At 40.1% G+C, this 20,700-nt stretch overlaps 1 protein-coding gene across 1 annotated transcript in view; it reads right to left on the bottom strand.

Annotated features, from left to right (window-relative positions):
• Positions 1 to 20,700, bottom strand: part of LOC103360425 (mannosyl-oligosaccharide 1,2-alpha-mannosidase IA-like) — a gene marked incomplete at its 3' end in the record, with an annotated part of 135,604 nt that overhangs the window by 76,598 nt on the left and 38,306 nt on the right. Inside the window, exon 2 of the mRNA XM_008286171.1 lies at positions 19,163 to 19,259. Within this exon, the coding sequence (XP_008284393.1) occupies positions 19,163 to 19,259 (97 nt within the window). The remainder of the gene's footprint in view (positions 1 to 19,162; positions 19,260 to 20,700) is intronic.

Here is a 20,700-nt window from a genome sequence, read left to right on the forward strand (position 1 = left end):
ATGAGTGATTGAGAGAGATTGACAAATTTGATGATGTTCTTTCTCACACATACACACGAGCAACACTGTTTGAGGTGATGGAGGTCAACGTGCAGACATGATCTCTACTTGTTCAGTTTTTAGTCTTCACTGAATAGTAGACATTACATCTGAATCTGTAAGCGGTGGAGTGACAATTTAAATGTGTGTGTGTGTGTGTGTGTGTTAGGGATTAAGCAAAAAGCGACACTGATCCCCTGGCATCTGTTTCCCAGCTATATGTGCTACATTTTAAAGGCAGAATTCCTCTTTAAGTTTTCAGTATCCAGCCAATCTTCCATATGTGCCACAATGTGACAAGACGCTTGTTCATTTCTGATTTGTATTTATTTTCTCCAATGGGCTTTGTTAAAGTTGCCAATCGATGAAAGAGTAATGGAGCCTGTGTGTTCGTCTTTGTGTGTGTGTTGTATGTTTTGTTTTTGTCTGTTAACAGTCTTGCGCTTCACAGGAGAGGAGTTTGAACCTGAAACTTCATACATGACCTCGGTATGGTCCCTTCTCGGACTGATGTAACTTTGGGGTCAAAACATGCATTGGTGACCGCTACAGAGGTCAAAGGTCACATTTCCCAAAACAGCACTGTAAATTTTAAATCCATTATAACTTGCAAAAGGTGTAAGATAAACACATAGTTTCTTTTTACAGTCAAATAGGAACCCGTATCGGTGATGTGACAGTTGGACCTTGGGTGAAAGGTCAAGGTCAAACTCAACGTCTTAAATTGTAGGTGCTTAGCCGTAGGTGTAAATTACAGCAAAACACTTTCCTTCCATGCAAAATATCTGTGTTACATGATACACTAAGCTCTTGTTACATTATGGATCATTTTAAGGCAAAATCAAGTCAAGTTCATCCTTAAGTAGGCGCACAGTAAAACACATAATCAGGTAAACATGCATACATTGGGTAGCTATGTCCCTCTACTGAGGGGGACTTTAACCAGATAACTGCTCCATTTTCTAGTTATTTCAGAGGAAACGTTACCCACATTGACATGCACCATGCTAAGGATTTCTTTATTATTGTGGGGACATGGCCATCAAAACTACAGTTCCTCATAACCTGGAAGTGCATGAAGACTTTTGTGCTCACTCTTGCAGCCAACAGGAAAACATTTGGTGAACTTTGTTCATGCCTGAGACATTTTAGAGTTAGGAGGAGCAACTCTACAAACTAAACTGAAAGGGGGGCACTGTGCGCCAGCTGCTCATTTGGAGTGGCTTACCTCTGAAGAAGCAGCAGTGGGGGGGGCAGGAATATGTTCATTACATTAGTTTAACTATTATTGGTTACATAATTTCTATGTAGAAACTGGATAAAGTCCTATTGACATTAACGCTGAGAGGTTGTCTAGTTAAGGGGGAATCGCAGGACTGACAGAAGTAACTGCTTTTACATTTTCACAGTTTTCATTTTTCACCTCTGACTTTATACAATATACAAAACCCTACAAATACAGATTTTCACTATATGGAACCTGTAAACTACAACCACCTTATGAGCACAGAAAATAAAAAGACCATTTAGGAAATACATGCAAGATTATATTTGCTGACACAGATTTGGCAATTGTGAAACTGTTTTGAAACTCTGTCACCTGTGTGCGCTCCAAGCAAGAATCCAGAAGAATATATTGTATAGCCCCATGAAGTTTTCAGTCTAATACATTTATTGTCATAGTTTTATTAGATCATGCTCCAAGTACAACAATTATTAAACACTCAGTGCACTTATGAAAAGCTTTTTATGTTTTATTCGGCCACCACTTCAACTAATATTTTTAGTGAATAAGGTATTCAGATATGTGGCATGGGTTCTTTGCTTTTAGAATGAAAAGCAAAGAACAGTGTCCTGTGTACACAGTAAATGTCATGTGGATTACACCATGCACACACTGCGATCACAAAGCGTGACCTCAGCAGTCAGCTGTGCCCTCCAGCTCTGGGTCACACTGAGCTCCTTGCTGAGATTTTTGCATCTCCCTTTCACTCTTTTTCAGAGATCTCCATTGTGCACAATCCAACCCGTACCGAGTTGTAGATTACGTTACAGCAGCCATGTGAAGCAAACATTTCTCTCCCACGTATCAAGTCAGCTCTGCAACTACATGACTCAATATGTGGCGCCCTTTACCCTGAAGCATTCTACCCCCTTGTGTCGGGCATCACTTCCCTTTGGAAAACAGTGAGCACTTATTGTGTGTGAGTAGTGGATGAATTAATCCACCTTAGTGCTTTCCCTACTAAGTTTCTTCTATTTACTGACATTTCTATCTTTTCTACTTTTCTATAAAGGACAAAAGATGAGTTTCAATCCCAAGTTGGAAAAATACCTATTCTTTTTAAGCTCCATGGCCAACAAATCTCTTATCAAATCCCTCATTCACAATCTCTCTTCATACAAGCATTTGCAAAGAAATGAAAGTGGTGACAGAAGTGCACAAACCTGTTAACTCAGCGACACAGCTGGTAACAAGGCTGAACAAGGCCGCAGGAGGATACTCATGACTCTTGACTAAATATTCATCTCCCATCAATATAGAATCCGTGGCATTTTCAATAACTTCATAAGGACAAGCACTCCACATCAGCCTGATGCTACACCATATTCTGTGATCTGTAGCTGTGCAACTATGATTTTAGCCTTCGGGTAACATTAAGTGCATCATGCGTGAAGAGTAGCCAAGACAGGGTTAACGCACGCCCCAGAGCAGTGACGAATTATGTGACGAAAGCCCTACATGCTTTTGCAGCCACATCGCTGGCTGAATTTTGGACAGGGACCTTGTGTGAGCTCGTTCTTTCCTCAAATCTGGTATAAAGAAAAAAAAGAAAAGAAAAGAATGACAAATACTCAACAATAATTATGTAAGCAAGTCTAAATTTGCCCACAAAATGACCTACACACAAGTCACATTTTACCCTCCAGTAGATGAACACATGATAATAATGATGAAAACACTGTTCCTCTTCCATCCAAAGTATCTATTCTAGTTTCATTACATGATCAAACCCGAAATGAGTCAACCGAGTTTGGCAAACTTCCCCTAACTTTACAAAATATCCAGTCATACACATAAACAAGCAGCCAACGGAAAACAGACAAGGCAGCAAACATAACCCCTTTCCAGCTGTACTAGTAAATATAAACGAATATTGGAACTGCACACTGACTCAGCAGCTTCCCCTCAAAAATAGCAGCCTCAGCCTTCAAAAGACTGACAGCAGCCAAAGTGTCACTGATATTTAAAAAAAAAAAAAAACCTCAAGGCTGCTCTCATCTTATGAAAATTTAGTCTTTAAAAAAATCCCCTCCTGAATTTTTCTATTCAGCCCACTGCCTTTCTCAGCAGATAAATGTTCTCAAGATACAAAAAGGTCCCAATGTGTCCCATATTCTAATGGTAACGCAACGCAAACTCCAGGGCTAATCCTTAATCCTACAATTTGATCCAGATCTCAACACTCTCAGCCCTGCTGGTGATCCCATTTAGCCCCAACTACCATCTCAACATTAAGTCTACACTGAGTTTTCTGAAAGGTCACAGTGGGGAGGTGAGAAAAAGTGATGGCTAAGCCTCTGGCTAATCATGTTATCGTTGGCAGAAAGCATGCACATGCACAAACACACACACACACACATCCCAAAGTGTATTAACCTCTTGGCTTCGGCTGCCAGATACTCAAGCGTCAACACTTTTTGTCAAGGTTACAGTGAGAGGCATTACCACGCTTCGCTTGTGTGTCGAAAATCTGATGCCGATACAGAAAGGAGGGATTTTCAGTAAAGCTGTGTTGATACACCAAATACAAGATGCATGCAGGCTGACTACATGTATGACAAAATGTCTTCGCTAATTGTGTTGTTTTACTCAGGCGTGGGAACTTTGAGGTCTTGGAGCAGTTTGTCTATGAAAGTGTCTTAGGTGCTGCAGTGTGGGGTTCAAAGCCCAGACGAGAAAGCTTGTTGTTCTGTGTGTGTGTGTGTGTGTGTGTGTGTGTGTGTGATAATGTAGATGCAGGCTCGAGGTTCTATAACAAAGGTTCAGGAGATGAGTGTTTACAACACAGTGATGCAAGGTGTGTGTGCATGTGTGTACTCATGTGATGGATACCCCCCATTTCAGCTGCAGCAGTGCTCCCTTATCTGTGTCCCACCCACCTCTGTGGGGAGACCGTGATTTACATCATATCAGACACAACCAAATACAACTCCCTCCTCCTCCTCACATGCACTGACATGCACACACACAACGAAAACCTGAGGGAAGGCCACAGCAGAATTACTCCATCCATTTCAATTATAGAGATTGAGTATCTGATTCAGAGACACGCACAATGCTGTGTGGGAGCTGAGGCTGCAGCCCCGGACTCAATGTCAAATTATATAACCAACTAAATGACTTGTCTGGAAATAGAAAGACACCAAAAACATTAGCCTTCTTGACTGGTGGATGATTATATTTTTAGCCTTGCTGGCGACAGTGCTGGGCTCCTACGTGGCATGAGACAATGATAGGATTGCGACAAAGAGACCCACAGGCAACATGTTTACACACCTCCTTTACTATTCTGCAAGCCACAGACGCCTGCGACTAATCAAGGACGCCATACGAATGGACATATGTGTTGTGCTTCGTCAGTTTGTAGATGTAGATGATGCTCTTGTCGATGACGTCTTTCCCCACCAAGACTCTCATAAGGCCCCAGAGATACTGTCACAAAATCACAATCCATTCAGTTTTGGATTCTTTGTCCTCCAAACTACTGCTGTGAGTTCTGAGCCATAACAAATGCTTTCCACAAGAAGGACCCAATTATAAAAACTTGAAAAATGTCCTAATATTAAAAACAATTGAATAACAACAACAGTACTGAGATTTTACACGTTTGTATATTTATTCTATTCTCACAGAACCAAATTATATGAAATACTGCTGCAAGACTTCACACTGGCATCAAGAAGTAAAACCACGTGACTCCTCTGCTCGCCTCTTTTAACTGATTTCCAGCTGTTAACGTTTGATTTGAAAGTCTTACAGTTTTTTTTTTCTTTTTTAAGCACTTAACAGATAGGCCCCTTCTTACATTTCAGATCTTTTAATCCTCAAATTCTCTACAAGGTCTCTTCTTATGTAAAGCTGTTACAGTCAAGGCTGAAGGAGTTACTCCACTATTGCTATAATTGTCCCTATTTTGTAGCAGCCTCCCTCTTACTAAAATAAGTGCTCCCACTCCTGGAGTTCTCGCTCCACAATATTTGGTGGAATTTGGCCGAGCATAACTTGTTGTATGTCCCAGGGCATGTCCTGTGTGACTTGTTCTTAAGCAGGTTATTTTTACCGTAGACACTGTGCAGATTTGATCAATAAACTCACGTTACTATACATCAAGCAGCCACAATATTAAAACCATGTGACAAGTGGAGGGAATTAAATTGATTATCTTGTTACAGTGGCACCTGTCAAGAGGAGAGGTCTATTAAGCAGTAAGTGAACAGTCAGTTCATAAATCTGATGTGTTGGAAGCAGGAGAAACATCTTAATGCCTAATAGTAGATGGCACCTTCAAAGATCTGAGCTGCTTTTGCAGATAAAGGGGGACCTACACAATATCAGGAAGCTGGTTTTAATGTTTGGTGTATATTAAGTAAGTACATTAAAAATAAGTTGTTCCAAAGTGATATTTTGTAGCATAGAACCATCTTTCACAAAGAAGATTGTGTGCTCAAAGTTGCACCATTTACTGCAATAGTTCAGCAGTTCAACTAAATTAATAATAGAAACTATAGCTGCTCTGTGTAATTTATTACAGTTTATAGATAACACAAACGTTGGAACAATGCTCACAATAACAGAGAAGGGGAGGCGTCTGCAGCTCCATGTACTCATTCCTTCACCCTCTATTGTAAATGGTTTGCACTTATATAGCACTTTTCTCCCTTAATGGTGCTCAAAGCGCTTTAAAATGTGTTTCTCATTCACCCATTCACACACACACACACACACACACACACACACACACACACACACACAAACCACTGGCTACAGAGCTGCCATGCACGGTGCTTGCCTGCCATTGGGAGTAACTTTGTTTCAGTGTCTTGTCCAAGGACACTTTGAAATGCGGAGGTGCATGGGACTTAACCTAAATCTGAATCTTACGATTAGTGGACAACCCATTCTACCACTTGAGTCACAGCCACTCTCTATTGTGCTAAGCCCTGTTCCTCTAGGGTCAGCTGGATGCAACAGCAAAACTGTTGTTATTGGTGGAGGCAAAGCAATTTATTGCTTTGTGACAAAATTAACACAACAAAACTGTAAGAAAGAAAACAGCTCGTGGGTGTTGCTAAAATCAATAAAACCAAACGAAGGCTAACAGAGTGACGTGAGCTAGCTAAATAAAAACAATGCAACTAACTTAAACCCAGCAGCAACACCCACACCTAACAAAAAAATAAAAATAAACAAACGAGTGCCTCAAAACACAAACCAACATGAGACAACGAGTAACTTCTTTACTAAGTTAAACAGCTGCTAACTGGAGTTAAAGTCTTCACCAAGACTCGGGTAACTCCCACACTAAGCTAGCAGCTGCCAGCAGAAGTCACATTTTAACACAAACACAAAAGGCACCAGGGCGAACTGTCCACTATAAAACCCAACCACGCTGACTGAGATTTTGGTTGAGGATTTATACGACAGTTGACTGGAGGAAGGTGAAGGGTACCGGATTGTGGACCAATCAGAAAGGTTAGGAGGCGGGGAGCACGAGGGCCGGAGTGCAAGTCTTCAGCTCCAGGCCAATTAGCTGAGATGACTGACAGCTGGTGTTCTGGAGTCAGCTCTCAGCCAGCCACAACTGGGCCTACACAGGCCATCTCCCCACACAATGGTCACAAAAGTCCAGCACATAAACAAGACGACACCGGGGGCTGTAACAAGCCCTAAGCTTTAACCACAGGAATACAACATGCCCTTGTTCGAGAAAAGACAAGAGGTGAAACTAAATAGTATGATTGATGTACAGGACAGCCAAACAGCTATCAAGATAGATAAGTTCAGTTAAATTATTGGTTGGACTCATCTGTACTGTAAATTAAATGCCATGTTGAAATCAAGGACAAAGTATAAATAAGGCAGCGAAAAAAAGAAAACAGCTGGGCGACATTTAATTTTATAATAGACCATGGTTAAACTGACATCTGTGCTGGATTTAAACCAAATACCCAAATCAGTTTCTGGCAGAAAGCTTAGTGCTGCCAAGACCTGCTAAATCACAGTCAACATTCTCAGAAAAAAAAAAGGAAAGGAAACTAGCATTTCAGCATCATCAGCTGGAGCAACAATAAAATGGAGGTAGAAGAACAGTATTAAAAGCAGAGCTCAGATCACATGGACACTACGCACTGAGCAGCACATCACCTGTTCAGTGACCATTTATCTCATGTTGTTCTCTTTACTGTGCCTTTTGAAATTAAGGCAAAAAGTGCCCCAAAATAAATCTTGAACCCTCTGAATCCCCCCAGTTCCCCTAGCTGATGGAAAAGACATGTTATATTAAAACAAAAATAAATAAAGAAAAATTAGAAAGAAAAAAAAAACCCACAACTACAGAAAATTATCATAGCCAGAAGCAAAACGAATTGTCAGATTTTCAGCTTTCATGGTTTTATAACTACTCATCTGTGATAAGCCGTACACAAAGCAGACAGTAGACAAGTAAATAAATTAATTTAAAATGTAAGTAAGTAGCAAATTCTCTAGAGTAATGCAAAGTCACTTTTTTCTTTTGCAGTAATAACAAAATGTGTGGGCACAATTTCTGTGAGCTAAATAATAATTAAAAAAAAAAAAAGTTTATACACACACACACACGCATATATGTGTATAAAATTCTAACTTTGTTATATTGTACACGTTACAATTCAGAGTTCTGTCTTCTTAAATCCACAGTTGTGCCGTTTCCATAGGGATGCAGGATTGTGTATTGCAGTGAATAATTAGTCCACAGCGAGTAAAAATGTGACAGGAGCAAAAATAAATAAATAAATGGAGAAAAAAAAAAACTGCACAGGGTTAAGAGGACAAAAAAGTACAATGAAGTAGTAAGAGTAGAAACAACAGCAAAAGCTTAAGTACGATAGGTCTTTGTGGTTCTGTGATCACTATGCTACAATGCGACGAACTGACTGACTTTAATTGTTAATTATGTTGGGAGTGCCACATAAACCTGACATTTGACCATCATTCAAAGAATGAGGCCCAAGTTCTTTATTTATTCTGTTTGGGTATTTCTACTGTCACACAGGTAAAGTGATATGAGAAGCTTCAGCATCACTCCAGGGCTCAGGGAGCAGAAAAGCCACTGAGAGGTCTGGCATGGAGGACAGGCCACAGGAGACAGGACGGGAAAAACAACATAAAGAAAACCAACCATCACAAACCCTGACAGCATCTGTGGCAAAGCCTGCCATTCATCCAACGGCCTTTTAAAGCACTGCAGGCAGGGCCAAGCAGATAACCTGCAATGTGAAGCCTGTGTGTCTCAGGAGGAGATGCACAGTCCTTTTACTTCTTCACACTGCCTGAAGCTACAGATCCATCCAACTGTCCAGCAAATTCTTAAAAGTCTTAAGAGGCTGTCAAAGTGAAATGTGAATTTGCTAACCCCAAGTAGCAAAGGGGAGTATGCGAAGAACAATAACAAAATAGCAAAAGAAAATCAAAAGTCCATCCTGAAATATAATACCCTGCATGTTATTGTTTATTTTTTTTAAATATATTCATTTGCATAAAAATGAGAACTTCAGCTTGTAGCTCAAGGCAGCACATCATAATAAATAAACTATACAACAGGTTCACATGGGGCAGCAAGCCTCTCAACTACTGCACAGTGTCTGAATTCATCTGAATCCATCAAGCTGATTATGATGTAGTATTGGCTAGGTGTCTAAACAAGGCACCACATTGATTTTTTTATTGATTTTTTAAATCAAAATGTCAACATTTGACCATAATTTCAGTTGTAATTTCATCCATATGTTTCGTCTCATTTCAATACTAATCCATGTGCTCAGTTTCCACCAATAGAGTTCAAATGAATGAGTCACAGTGCAACATGACTGTCACTTTGGTCTAATAGTGTAATACTATTCACTTTTTTCACATAAACCAGTGTAATATGTTGTCCTGTATTATGTGTGTCAGTGCCAAGCTAGCAAAGCTACCAGGATATGCACCATTTGTTGGAGTTCATGTTGAATTTTGAGTTTAGTCGGATATTAAGGTGTTTTCTGATTTGTCCTCTGAGAAAGCCCAAAGGCTAAACAAACAAGACAGATGGCATCTTAGTCCTCACACACACACACACACACACACACACAAGCACAAAATGCACACAAACACTGTTGTGTCATCGTCCAGTCCAGGTCACACAGGGTTCGATGGTAAACGACCTAAAAATTCTACCTCTTTCTATTTTGCTGCAACAGGAGGCATCAATAGTAGTGACCTTTAATGTGCCATGTTTATTTTAGACAGAAGAAACACAAACACACACACAGGCCATTGGGAGGGTTTTTTGTTTTTTGTTGGGAGTTTTTTTTTGGACTGGTTGAACACATGAGTGGTTTCCTTGCTGGCCCCTTGGCTGAAAATGAGCGTCAAGTCGAGCTGAAACCATGTTTCGCCCTTTAGCTTGTTTGGCTGTTGTAAAGCACAACCAATGACCTGTCAACAGTGTCAATTAAAGAGAGAAAACCATACAGTCACGCAACACCACAGACATCATTACTGGAGTCACGGATGTACGATCCAAAATTTAGACACTGGAAAGTCGGTATGGTATTGTTTTTCTGTTTTGGAGCCTAAAAAGACACCGTCTACCCACAGCATTATACTCCAATATCACATAAACTATCTTCACTTTATATGAACATGGAGGAGGCATGGGCAATAAAATGACAGTGATACATAACAGCTAGGGATGCAGCTGGATCTTAATTGATAATCTGCAGTGTTATCATTCAATAATCAATCAACTAAGCACAATGAAGATTATTCCTAATGCCCATTGCTGTTCTCAACAATGGACACATGGCACTGGCCACAGAAGTGTCTCATTTCCATATGTCACAGGGATATAAGATCTACAACAATAGCAGAACTCAGTTGATCTCAATCGTGCAAGCTCTAGTCTGAGATCACAAGTCTTTGTCATAGTGCCTCCTTATGAGCTGAAATTCATAATCCCCTCTCTGCTTGCTAACACGGAACTGCCCATAGTCCAAGCAGCAGCCTTCTCAGGACCCTGCAGTGTTTTCATTTGACGCAAACTGCTGTGAACGACAATGCAAAGTTTGACTGCATAAACAAATCCCAAGTGTTCTTCCTTCCTGGCTCATAAACAGCCTGTCATACCTTGATCACGAAGGGTTTTTGTGCAAGCTGTTGTTCTCTCCGTGACTTCCATACAGCCCTTCAAAGACGCACAATTCTGTGCTCACCCAGGCCTCTTGTCACCCCACCCCACCCAGCTCCACTTAAGCAACGCACTCCCAACAGCATGCCAACAGATTTGATGCCAGGCTCCATGCAGAGGCCAGTGAGGGGTTCCTGTCTGGGGATACCTGGTCCTGGCCAGCCATTCGGAATCTAAGGAATCCTCATTGTGGTAAAGCAGCTTCAACCCGGTCATCCTTTGTGTGCCTTCAGGTTAAGATCATTTCTGTATCCTTATTCCTTTTTGTTAGTGTTTTTCAGTGTGATGTTAGCATTCAAATTATTCAAAATCTTTATTAAAAAAAAAAAAAAACAGGTCATATAAAAATGATCAATAATTATGTTCTGAAACGAAACATTTTATTGTGATACATTTTTCAGCCAAAATGCCCAGCCCTGATGCAGAGTATATGACTTTTAAGACTCAGGGTTGTAACTACCACTTAGGACATTTCGGTCATGTCCTGGTACAAACTTCACCCCTGGATAATTGGCTTATAATGGGGCTGAGATTAAATTAACTTCCATAAAGTGAAACAGCAGTCAGGGTACAGCTGAAGGCTGGGCTGATAACTCAATGGTACTGAAATCCAAATGGGCTCCAGATGATCTGGAGAAACTTAACAAGGTAATAATTCAGGTTCCAGGGGACATTTTGCCCATTCTGGTCATCGATATCTGCCCGGAAAAAGCCCTCAATGATTGTACTGATTGGAGCTTATGAGGACAGCTACAAGACAGCTATGCAAGAAGAAGCATAAAAAATTCAAAATATTCCTCAAACCTACAACATTATAATTAGAACAGAGACACTTTGGAACCTTTGTCAAACTGGCATTTTTACTACCTACAAGGTTCTTTTCCAGCATCTATATTCAGCAGGTTATGGCCTGTCACTGAAGCCACAGAAGCACAGTGAGCTGACTGTTCCTGTTGGCAAACTACAAAGTCACAACAGGATTGGACCCCCTCTGGATTTAGAAGCAGAGATGTACCTGTATCTCAACAGCAGTATGCTGGTTATAGACAGCCGAGTTGAGTGCTAAAATACGAAGAGATGAAGTGGAAATGACAGCAGGAAAGATGGATGCCATCAGCGCCTCTAGCTGTCTTTAATTTTAGCAAAGCGTGGGAATCTACAGCATCTCGAGGGATGGGAGCAAATAAAGTCTACTTTAAGGCATTTGTTTCAAAATACTAATATTGTTCTTCAGAACCCTGCACTTGACGAACCTTATTTAAAAACATTCAAAGAAAGAGATAGAAAGGAAGCAGACAAAGACAAGCACAGTTTGATGATCTGCAATGGAGCAATGCTACAGTTACTTACAGTTACTTACTAGACACTGGACACAGCACATGCTCATTAATCCATTCATCAATCCACTCTGAATGGGTGTGTTGAAATACATCCAAAATGACACTATTAGTCAGCATCCACACAACTAGGCAGATCACATGTAAGCTATACAAACTGTATTTATTTGGCTGCATTAAGAAGAGGGCAGCTGAAACACTGTTTGTGACTAAAAGTAAAAAGTTGCTACAGCGGTCTAAACATTGGATGAAACAGCAGTCTGCCCTTCACTTACCCCATCAATCTGCAATTCAATTCTTACTGCATCTGAGCCATTCATTTAAATTTGATTGCAATATGTTATTTCTACTGAATGACATTTTAATTTAAAACTAAGACTTAAGTAGCTTAGATTTACAACAGCCACTCAGGCTGCTATATAAAATTAATTAGTGATACTCCTCTGTACTGTCCTCCGTTTAACATGTTATTTCCAGCTGCAAATGAGTTGCACAATCGGAGTCACTTCATCAGCATTTTAACCTTTTCAGAAATGTAATAAATACTAACACAATCTGTCCACTTCCGTCTAACACTTGATTTAAATATAAGACTCGCTGTTTGCAGAACACAGCTACATTACATTAATGAAAAGACATGAGCAGGGCTATTTAATCAGATGCTGATTGTCAGGGCTTATAAAAGATTAAGAGCAGACAGCATCCGTCTCATTATTTCTGGCTCTGTCTTGTGGAAGTGTTTGGGTTTAGTAACGTTGTTTGAGAAAGCATACCCAAATCATGGTAGGTTGGCTGCCAAAGTAGTTGGTTGAGAAGATAAACATAGTAGCCTGCCAATATTTTAGGAGGATGTATTGATGCTGGTAAATTCCTACCCTGGGAAAGAATTCTGCTTATTCTTCATCTAGCCTGAGCACTTGGATGAGGGATATCATTTTTATGAATATTTTGTACACAACCCGTGAAGGGATAGTTTCTGACTGCTAATCAGACAAAACAAGCAGACTGAATATGTCACCTTGGGCTCCTTGGAAAGAGAAATGGGCATTTCAAAATTTCCTAACATTTCATAAACTAATCATTAACCCTCTGAGCTCCAGGGAGTTTCTAGGTTTCTAAAAACCTGGAATCAACATGTACAACATGTTTCCAACTGCTCCCTTGTGTTAGAAATACTGGTGACTCTACATACTATACGATATTCTGTTAAATACATTTTTATTTTTTTCCCGTTTTTGTCTCTTGCTGCAGTTCAGCCGAAAAATCGACTACCTTCAGAAAAGTTGAAACTCTGATAAATCTTTCTGCTAAGTTTCTGGCTCTGATAAATGGTGTAATTTTGGTTGGTTGATTTTTTTTTTTTAAGATAGCATGCTTTTCAAACCTGCTGGTGAGTTTTGAGAGTAAATCAATCAATCAGTCAAAAATATGACTGCCATAGTAATCCATAAAGAAACAGCCACTGGTCGCAGCCACAACAAGAATTGCTAAGCAAAGAATAGAGTGAGGAAATCAGGGCCCACAGTCAAATCCAGAGTGACAACTGACCATCTGAAAGCTGACATAAATAGTATTTGTTGGCGGGGTTTGTCAGTTAGAAGCTGGACTTGCATAGCTGTGTGTCTCTAAGTATTTAGAAGTGGGAAAATGTCACAGAAAACTGCTATAAACCAAACCCCACAGTCAACATTACATTAATACATCCCTGAATTGGTGTAATATCCAGCCAAACGCACTGAAGAAGGAAACAGCTGACAGCACAGCTGGCGTCGGAGACCAAGGAGTTTTCCTCCTTCAGGGAATGACCACGGATGAGACAGATCCAGCCTCCCTCAAAGTAGACCCACCCCATCTGTAGTCTTCTTCCAGTCAACAGCTCCACAGAGAATAGATGTGTGTTGTCCATGATGATGATTTGAAATGACATTCTTTTTGCTTTAAACACGAATGGGGCTATCTCACACATTTTGACCGATCATCCTGTTTGACCTCATCGGTAGTCAATATATCTTTCAAGTTATCATGTTAATGCGAGCATGTCATAGTTTCTATTTAAAGTAAATCGAGTTAACTGCATAAACACATTTTACAAATTCTGATGTAAAAGCCCTCAATGTTTATTAGAGCTGAAACGTCACCTAACAGTTGGGGAAGGACCCTGAGCTGGTGCAGGAGGTGGAGCGGTACTGACTAGATATAGTTGGGCTCACCTCCACACACAGCAAGGGTTCTGGAACCAAACTCCTGGAGAAGGGTTGGACTCCCTCCTTTTCCAGAGTTGCCCATGGTTAGGTGAGCAGACAGGCATTGTTCAGCCAAAAGGGCTGCAGCAGTTGCGAAAACTTAAACTTGGCTTTGAGAGGAGTTCGTAGAGGCTATGGAGAAGGACTTTCAGTTGGCCTCAAGGAATTTCTGGCAAACCAAGGAACTCTTTAACCTGGTTATAGCGCATCCTCTGCTGAAGGGGCACAGCCTAAAGACTCGGAGGAATCTTCACCCATGTTTGTGGTAGAAGTTGCCAAGATAGTTAAGAAACTCCTGGGTGGCAAAGCACCAGGTGTGGATGAGGGTTGCCCCGAGATGCTGAAGGCTCAGGACACTGATGGACTGTCGTGGCAGACACATTTCTTCAATGTCGTGTGGGCATCAGGTACAGTGCCTGTAAAGTGGCATAGCAGGGTGGTGGACAGTGTCCAGTTTGGGAACCTCAGGATAACATCTCTGCTTTTTGCAGATGACAATGGTACTGATGGTACTGGTGGCTTCATCACAACATGACCTTCAGCACGTACTGGAGTGGTTTGCAGCCAAGTGTGAAGCAGCTGGAATGCGAGTCCAACATCATGGTTCTCTGCACAAATCCAGTGAACTGCTCCTTCCAGGTTGGGGGAAAGTTACTTCCTCACCAATGGTCATGAGCTATGGGTAGTGACTGTTAGAACAAGATTGCGAGTACAAGCGGTTGAAATGTGCTTCCTCCATACGGTGGCTGGGCTCAACCATAGAGATGGGGTATGAAGCTCGGACATCCAGAGGGAGCTTGGAGTAGAGCTGCTGCTCCTACGTGTCCAAAGGAGTCAGTTGAGTTATATGACATCTGATCTGGACGCCTCCTGGGAGACTTCCTGGAGGGATTATACATCTCATCTGTCCTGAAAACACCTTGGGATAAACCAGGAATAACTGGAAAGCAGTGGTGGAGGGAGGGACGTGCCTCCGCTGCCTCCGTGACCCGACCCCAGATAATCATGAGAAAGTGGATGAATAGATAAATAAATGAAATGGCAGATCAACTGACAGAAACTTAGCGATTATTTTGATCAGTAAAAGTCATTTCAAAAAACAGCAAACATCCCCTGTTTTCAGCGTCTTTGTTGAAAAATGTCCATGCTACTTTGTCTAGAGAGATAATAAATAGATTGTCTTAGGGTTTTTAAATGATTGGCTCGACCAAGAAGCCAGCATAGGCGTAAGCGAGGAGACTGTTCTGTAATTTTGATTGATATTTTGAAGAACAATATTATAATACTCAAAAGTTGCAGCCCTAATATTTACTATAAATGATTAATGTCACAATCTGAGAGGTTTGTGGAACTGGATAATTTAAAAGCTGCTATAACAACTTCTGAGCCAAAACAGTGAAGAAAAAAAATGGCAAAAAAAATTCCTACTGAACTACAGCACATTAAATGTTTTTGTTGTGTTTAGCAAATAATATCTTGGATTTATATTCAATAATTGATAATCCTTTAAAGCATTGTTTACGGAAAACATGGAGTAGGCTTAGTAATATTTATTGGGACTTTTTTTTTGTCAAAGAACACCCTGAAATGTTTAATCTCCAAGTCTCCTGGTTAGTTTGATTCAGCTATCCAGGTTAGTGTATATCGCTGAAATAAGCCTCAGGTATGGAAAATAGCTTCATTGCATAATGTTTCAGGTCAGGCTAATATTATCATCATACATCATGTTCTATAGGAGCTGGAAAAGGCTGTGACAAGGCCCTGGGGCCATGCTGTCTTATTTACTGATGGAAGTGGGTCTGCTGGAGCAGCCAACTAAAACCTATTTACTTTTCTATAGCACAGACATGAGGGATGGATAGAGAGAGAGGGGGAAACAGAGTGAAAGACTAACATGGAGAGTTGAACAGGCTAATCTAATAATTAGTATTCACACAGCAGCTTTCCTTCCTCTTTCTACATTTACGTATAATAAATTCCAGTAATGAAACAGTAGATGGAATTTACACAAAGCTGATTGAATTTCCTCATTAAACATAAGAAGGCAATCATTAAAAATGAGCTTGTAAATCTTCCTCACCGTGTAATGAAATAGACTTTGCAGAGTTTTTGGCATGCTATCTTTGAGGTTTCCAGGGCAAAGACGGAAGTTATTTATTTCATTCTAAGAAAACACCCAATCTTGAAGAACAGTTGATACATGCCATTATTTTCAGATTTAAACTTCTAGAACTAAACGTAGATTGACACCAAATTCTTATCTTCTCATATAGGTCATTTGTCTGATAACAGCAGAAAAAGTTGTGCTGCATAACAAGAGTTGCTTGATGATCTATGTTTTATAAGTAAAGCTGAAAAGGCTTCTTCAGGGGACAAAAGTGAGACAGTATTTTTAGAGGAGCCCCCTGGCTGACAAAAGTCCATGGCTTCCACCTTGTCTATTACATCTTAGCTAAATGCTCAAAGTGCTGTCATCTATGAGAGTAGACCATAAGTAGAAACCCAAAAATCAACAACTCAAATCTTAACACAGAGATCTAACACCCAAAATTAGCTCTACACTATGATTCCTGCTTTTTTCCAATTCTAATACAACCAATTGTCCAACATAAAACTGTAGTAAGGATGTAAAACAGCTACAACTGGAAGTGAAACTAAGCCAGAGGTTCTTTGTTCTTTAAACTTTGCATAAAACTGTGCACAACAATAACCAGAGTCAATCACAGCCCCCCAGGCCTGTGACTGTCATCTAATACTCACTACATTTATACAAATAAAGGATTTAATTGTTGTATTGTGAAACAGGCCCCCTGAGCTAGTCAGAGCATTCTAGCATCATGAAACTCCTTGTTTCAGTTTCATGACCCACGATACTATTGTTTTAGATCACACTCACCATTCTTAGTGCTGCTTCAGCCAGCACGGATGTTTATGCTACATTCTCAGGGTTCTCACCAGAAATTTTTGACAGCGTAGTGGGGTAGGATATCACCCTTGGGGGTGATATGGTAGCACGAGTCTGGAGAAATAAATTAGCCTACATATGATCTCTGTTCTTTCCTAAACAATCTTATATCACAATGTGCACATGGTTGTTTCTGTCAAAACAAACCATATGCTATTCGTCAGCAGGAATTCATTTCTTAGGAAAATTTGCACATGTTTTACTGGAAAATATATCAAATTTTCCAATCGCACAGCTTGTAAGACAGCGTAGCGGGCCAAGACACAGCCTATTTTTCAGGTAGCAGCGTAGCGGCCCGCTATGCTGAAATACGCTGCCGAGAACCCTGATGCCCATCACAGCGACGTCGCCGAAAGAGGTTTATGATTCATGGGTTGAACATCTAGCCACTGAAGAGCCAGCGTTTCTCCTCCAGACTCATGTAAAGCAGCGCTAGAAGTTTATCAGTTTAAAGGGATGCAAACTGTAGCATCTTTATAAAGAGATAATGTGTCAGTGTGGCGCTTACAGCTCTCACAGCTGCCTCTGAGCCAAAAATAATCCATTTATACCACTCTAAACACTATTTGCATTTTCTGTTTTTCTTCCACTTAGCTGACAGATCCACTTCACTTTATTTATTTATTTTTTCTTAATTATAGGAATTCCTTTTAAAATGGTATTGGAAATATATTGTGGTTACAGAGGAGGACAAAAACAGTTAAAATGTGAATGTTTCCTCTGCTACTGGTTCCACTGACACAGGCATGCACCTTGACAACAACTATGACAGCAAGAAAATGATGAGCAAAACTTCAAACTAGATCAAGTAGGTGAATTGGTAGGTGTATTATAGTGGCAGCTTATCAGCAGCTCCCTCCTTCACACATGAATGCCATCTTACCAAAAGCATGAAATGGCACTACACTAAACCGCCCACTGATACGCACACCAACAAACACACAGCACTCATCTGGAGCTCAGGGTATCTAAACACATATTCTCATTGAGAATTTAATTAGGTCAAGAGAAAGAGATCTTAACAAACAAAAAATCCAATCCCCCGCTCCTATTCATCCAATCAGTGAGAATAAATTAAAGTATTCATAACGTGTACAAACACAGAAAGTGCACACAAAGACACTAATTATAGACATTTAAGCATTATTTAATTATGGAGTTGGTCATGAGCTCTGGTCTACTTTACTCTTGTGGGTGTCTGAATGAAAACTGTGAACTCCATAAATATCAACAAAATCCACAAAATATCAGTTTGAGGACTTCTTTTCACAAATGAACCAATCAAACCCTAAGTGGTTTTTCTGCACGCTCCGTTGATCCCTTTATCTCCTCACACAATTAGGAAGAAATCAAACACACTGCAGATTAAATGTGATCATGGTATTACAGTTTTAATAAGTTGCATTGATCCTCTGCCATTGGCAATTGGGCTGTCATGGCAGATCTGTGTGATCATCTGCTTTTAGCTTCACATTTACAGAGTCCAGCCTTTAAACCAACAATCTCAGCCGGCTAAACACACTGAGACAACACAAGAAGCAACTGTACTGTGTGTGCGGCTGGGGGGGGGTAAGAAAAGACTTTGAAAATAAGTAGTTATTCTCCTTGTTTTGTTTGGCCACTGCTGCACACACACGCACACAGACACACACACACTAGGGAGTGACCACTAGTTCCACTGATAACTGAAAGACAGCTCTTGAAGTGCATGTGAGCACACACTGTATGTAATATTTAGAGGTCTAGCGGCATGTTGTGTTACTTCACAAATGAAAGGCAGACAGACAATTAAGACTTTCAGAAAGAGTTACAAGAGTGTGAAACACAAAAAGACGCAGAGACAGAATAAGATGCCCCACATCACCACTCTCATTAACAGCCCAGACACTGACAACTGGCAGGAAGCACAAACAGAATATAAATATATGATAAAGTTGACATTTAGAGGCATGCGTAGATGGATGACTCTAACTGACGGCCAATTTGGCTGCTAATCTAAAGGCCAAGGCTGTTGGTGGCAGGGACAAGAGATCAATCGTGCGTGTGCGTTTGTGTGTGTGTGTGTGTGTGTGTGTATGGTCTCTCACTCACCAAATAGATTGCTGGAGTGGCCTTGCTTGGAGACGGGCCTGAGCTCATTGGAACCCCAGGCGTAGCGCCTGTAGCTGTCCCACGCGTGCTTCATCATCTGACAGGAGGGAGGAAGAGGAAGGGGAGGGAGGACAAGATGATAAGAAATGAAGAGAGTTAAAGAGGACAATCAACTTTGAGCTGTAACAACAGAAAATAAAGTCATTTCATTATAGCGAGCCTCTACTTTAGAGCCCAAGCGGTGGTGGATTTGTAAGGCTGTTAAGAACATTTACACATTTACTAAAATTCTAATAGTGATAATGCAGTCTGTGTCTTCCACTCATACATATATAATGATTTGAATAAACGTTAAATACACAAATGTTTAATGAAAAGGTTATTAAAATATTACAGAAATGTGGTTATCAAGGTAAATGTTTTTTAAAAAAATGCCTTGTGAGTGCAGGAAAAAATACAAACAGGTTCTAAACATACATTTCACATTTTTGTGCTATTTCTTATTGGCAAGCGCACAAATCCATCTAAGGCTGACAGCAACTGGCCAAATGAATGTGTTAGTTCTACAATTGATTAATCAATGTCGGAATGTGTTTAAAAAACACCAGTGACATTTTCCCAAAGACCAAACTGACACACTGAAATGTCTTATTATACTTGACCAACTGTCCATAGTAATTTAATGTAATATCACTGAAGGGTGAGTAAAACAGCAATTATTCTGAATGTCTGAAAGCTGAAACAGAAGAACTTTTTGGCAATATTTTAATACTTTAACCCTCTGAAAGCATGCTATCTTTAAAAGGAAAAAAACAACAACTAAATGACACGGTTTATCAGAGCCACAAACTGTAAAAACAGAGAGAATCAGCAGTTTGTCTTTCTGACGGTCCTTTAACTAATTGTGTAAAGTTCAGTGTATAAAATTAACCAAGTCTTGGCCTACATGACTGATATTACCACATTATTCTAAATGTCTTATTTAAAGATTTGCTACGATAAAGAATTTACACTAGCCAGATTGTGTAAAAAGAAAACGACTATTCCGTGTTCCTCAGCACAAGCAGGAAGCCATTAGCAACACATCTGTGACCCACAGTCACGTGACAAAACATCTATTGAACTGCAGGCTGTGTTTACAAAGAGCAGTTATGAAGCATGTCTGCAAACAAACTAAAATGTAACTAGTGACATATTTTAAGTATGTAGATCCAACATTTTTTTTCAGTATTGACAACACCTGTGAGCACCTACAAAAATGTTGCACATGTCGAAGTTTTTTAAATTTTTGTTCAATAGATAGAAATTCAACTTTCATTTTGTCTTATTTTCATGATTTATGGCTTTAAAAAGCAAGAACATTTTCGAGTTTATGACTTCCACGAAAGATAAATGAGCCCACAGTAAGTACAAATTTGACAGGAGGAAGAAAACACACAAACTCTTTCATAACCATTTAATAAATTGTCAATAAAAGAATCATTGGAGCTCAGCACTGATTCCATAAATCAGCAGTAACCAAATCTCACCATGACAGC

The sequence above is a fragment of the Stegastes partitus genome, unplaced genomic scaffold (genome assembly GCF_000690725.1).
Source record: "Stegastes partitus isolate 25-593 unplaced genomic scaffold, Stegastes_partitus-1.0.2 Scaffold438, whole genome shotgun sequence".
NCBI classification, from domain to species: domain Eukaryota; kingdom Metazoa; phylum Chordata; class Actinopteri; family Pomacentridae; genus Stegastes; species Stegastes partitus.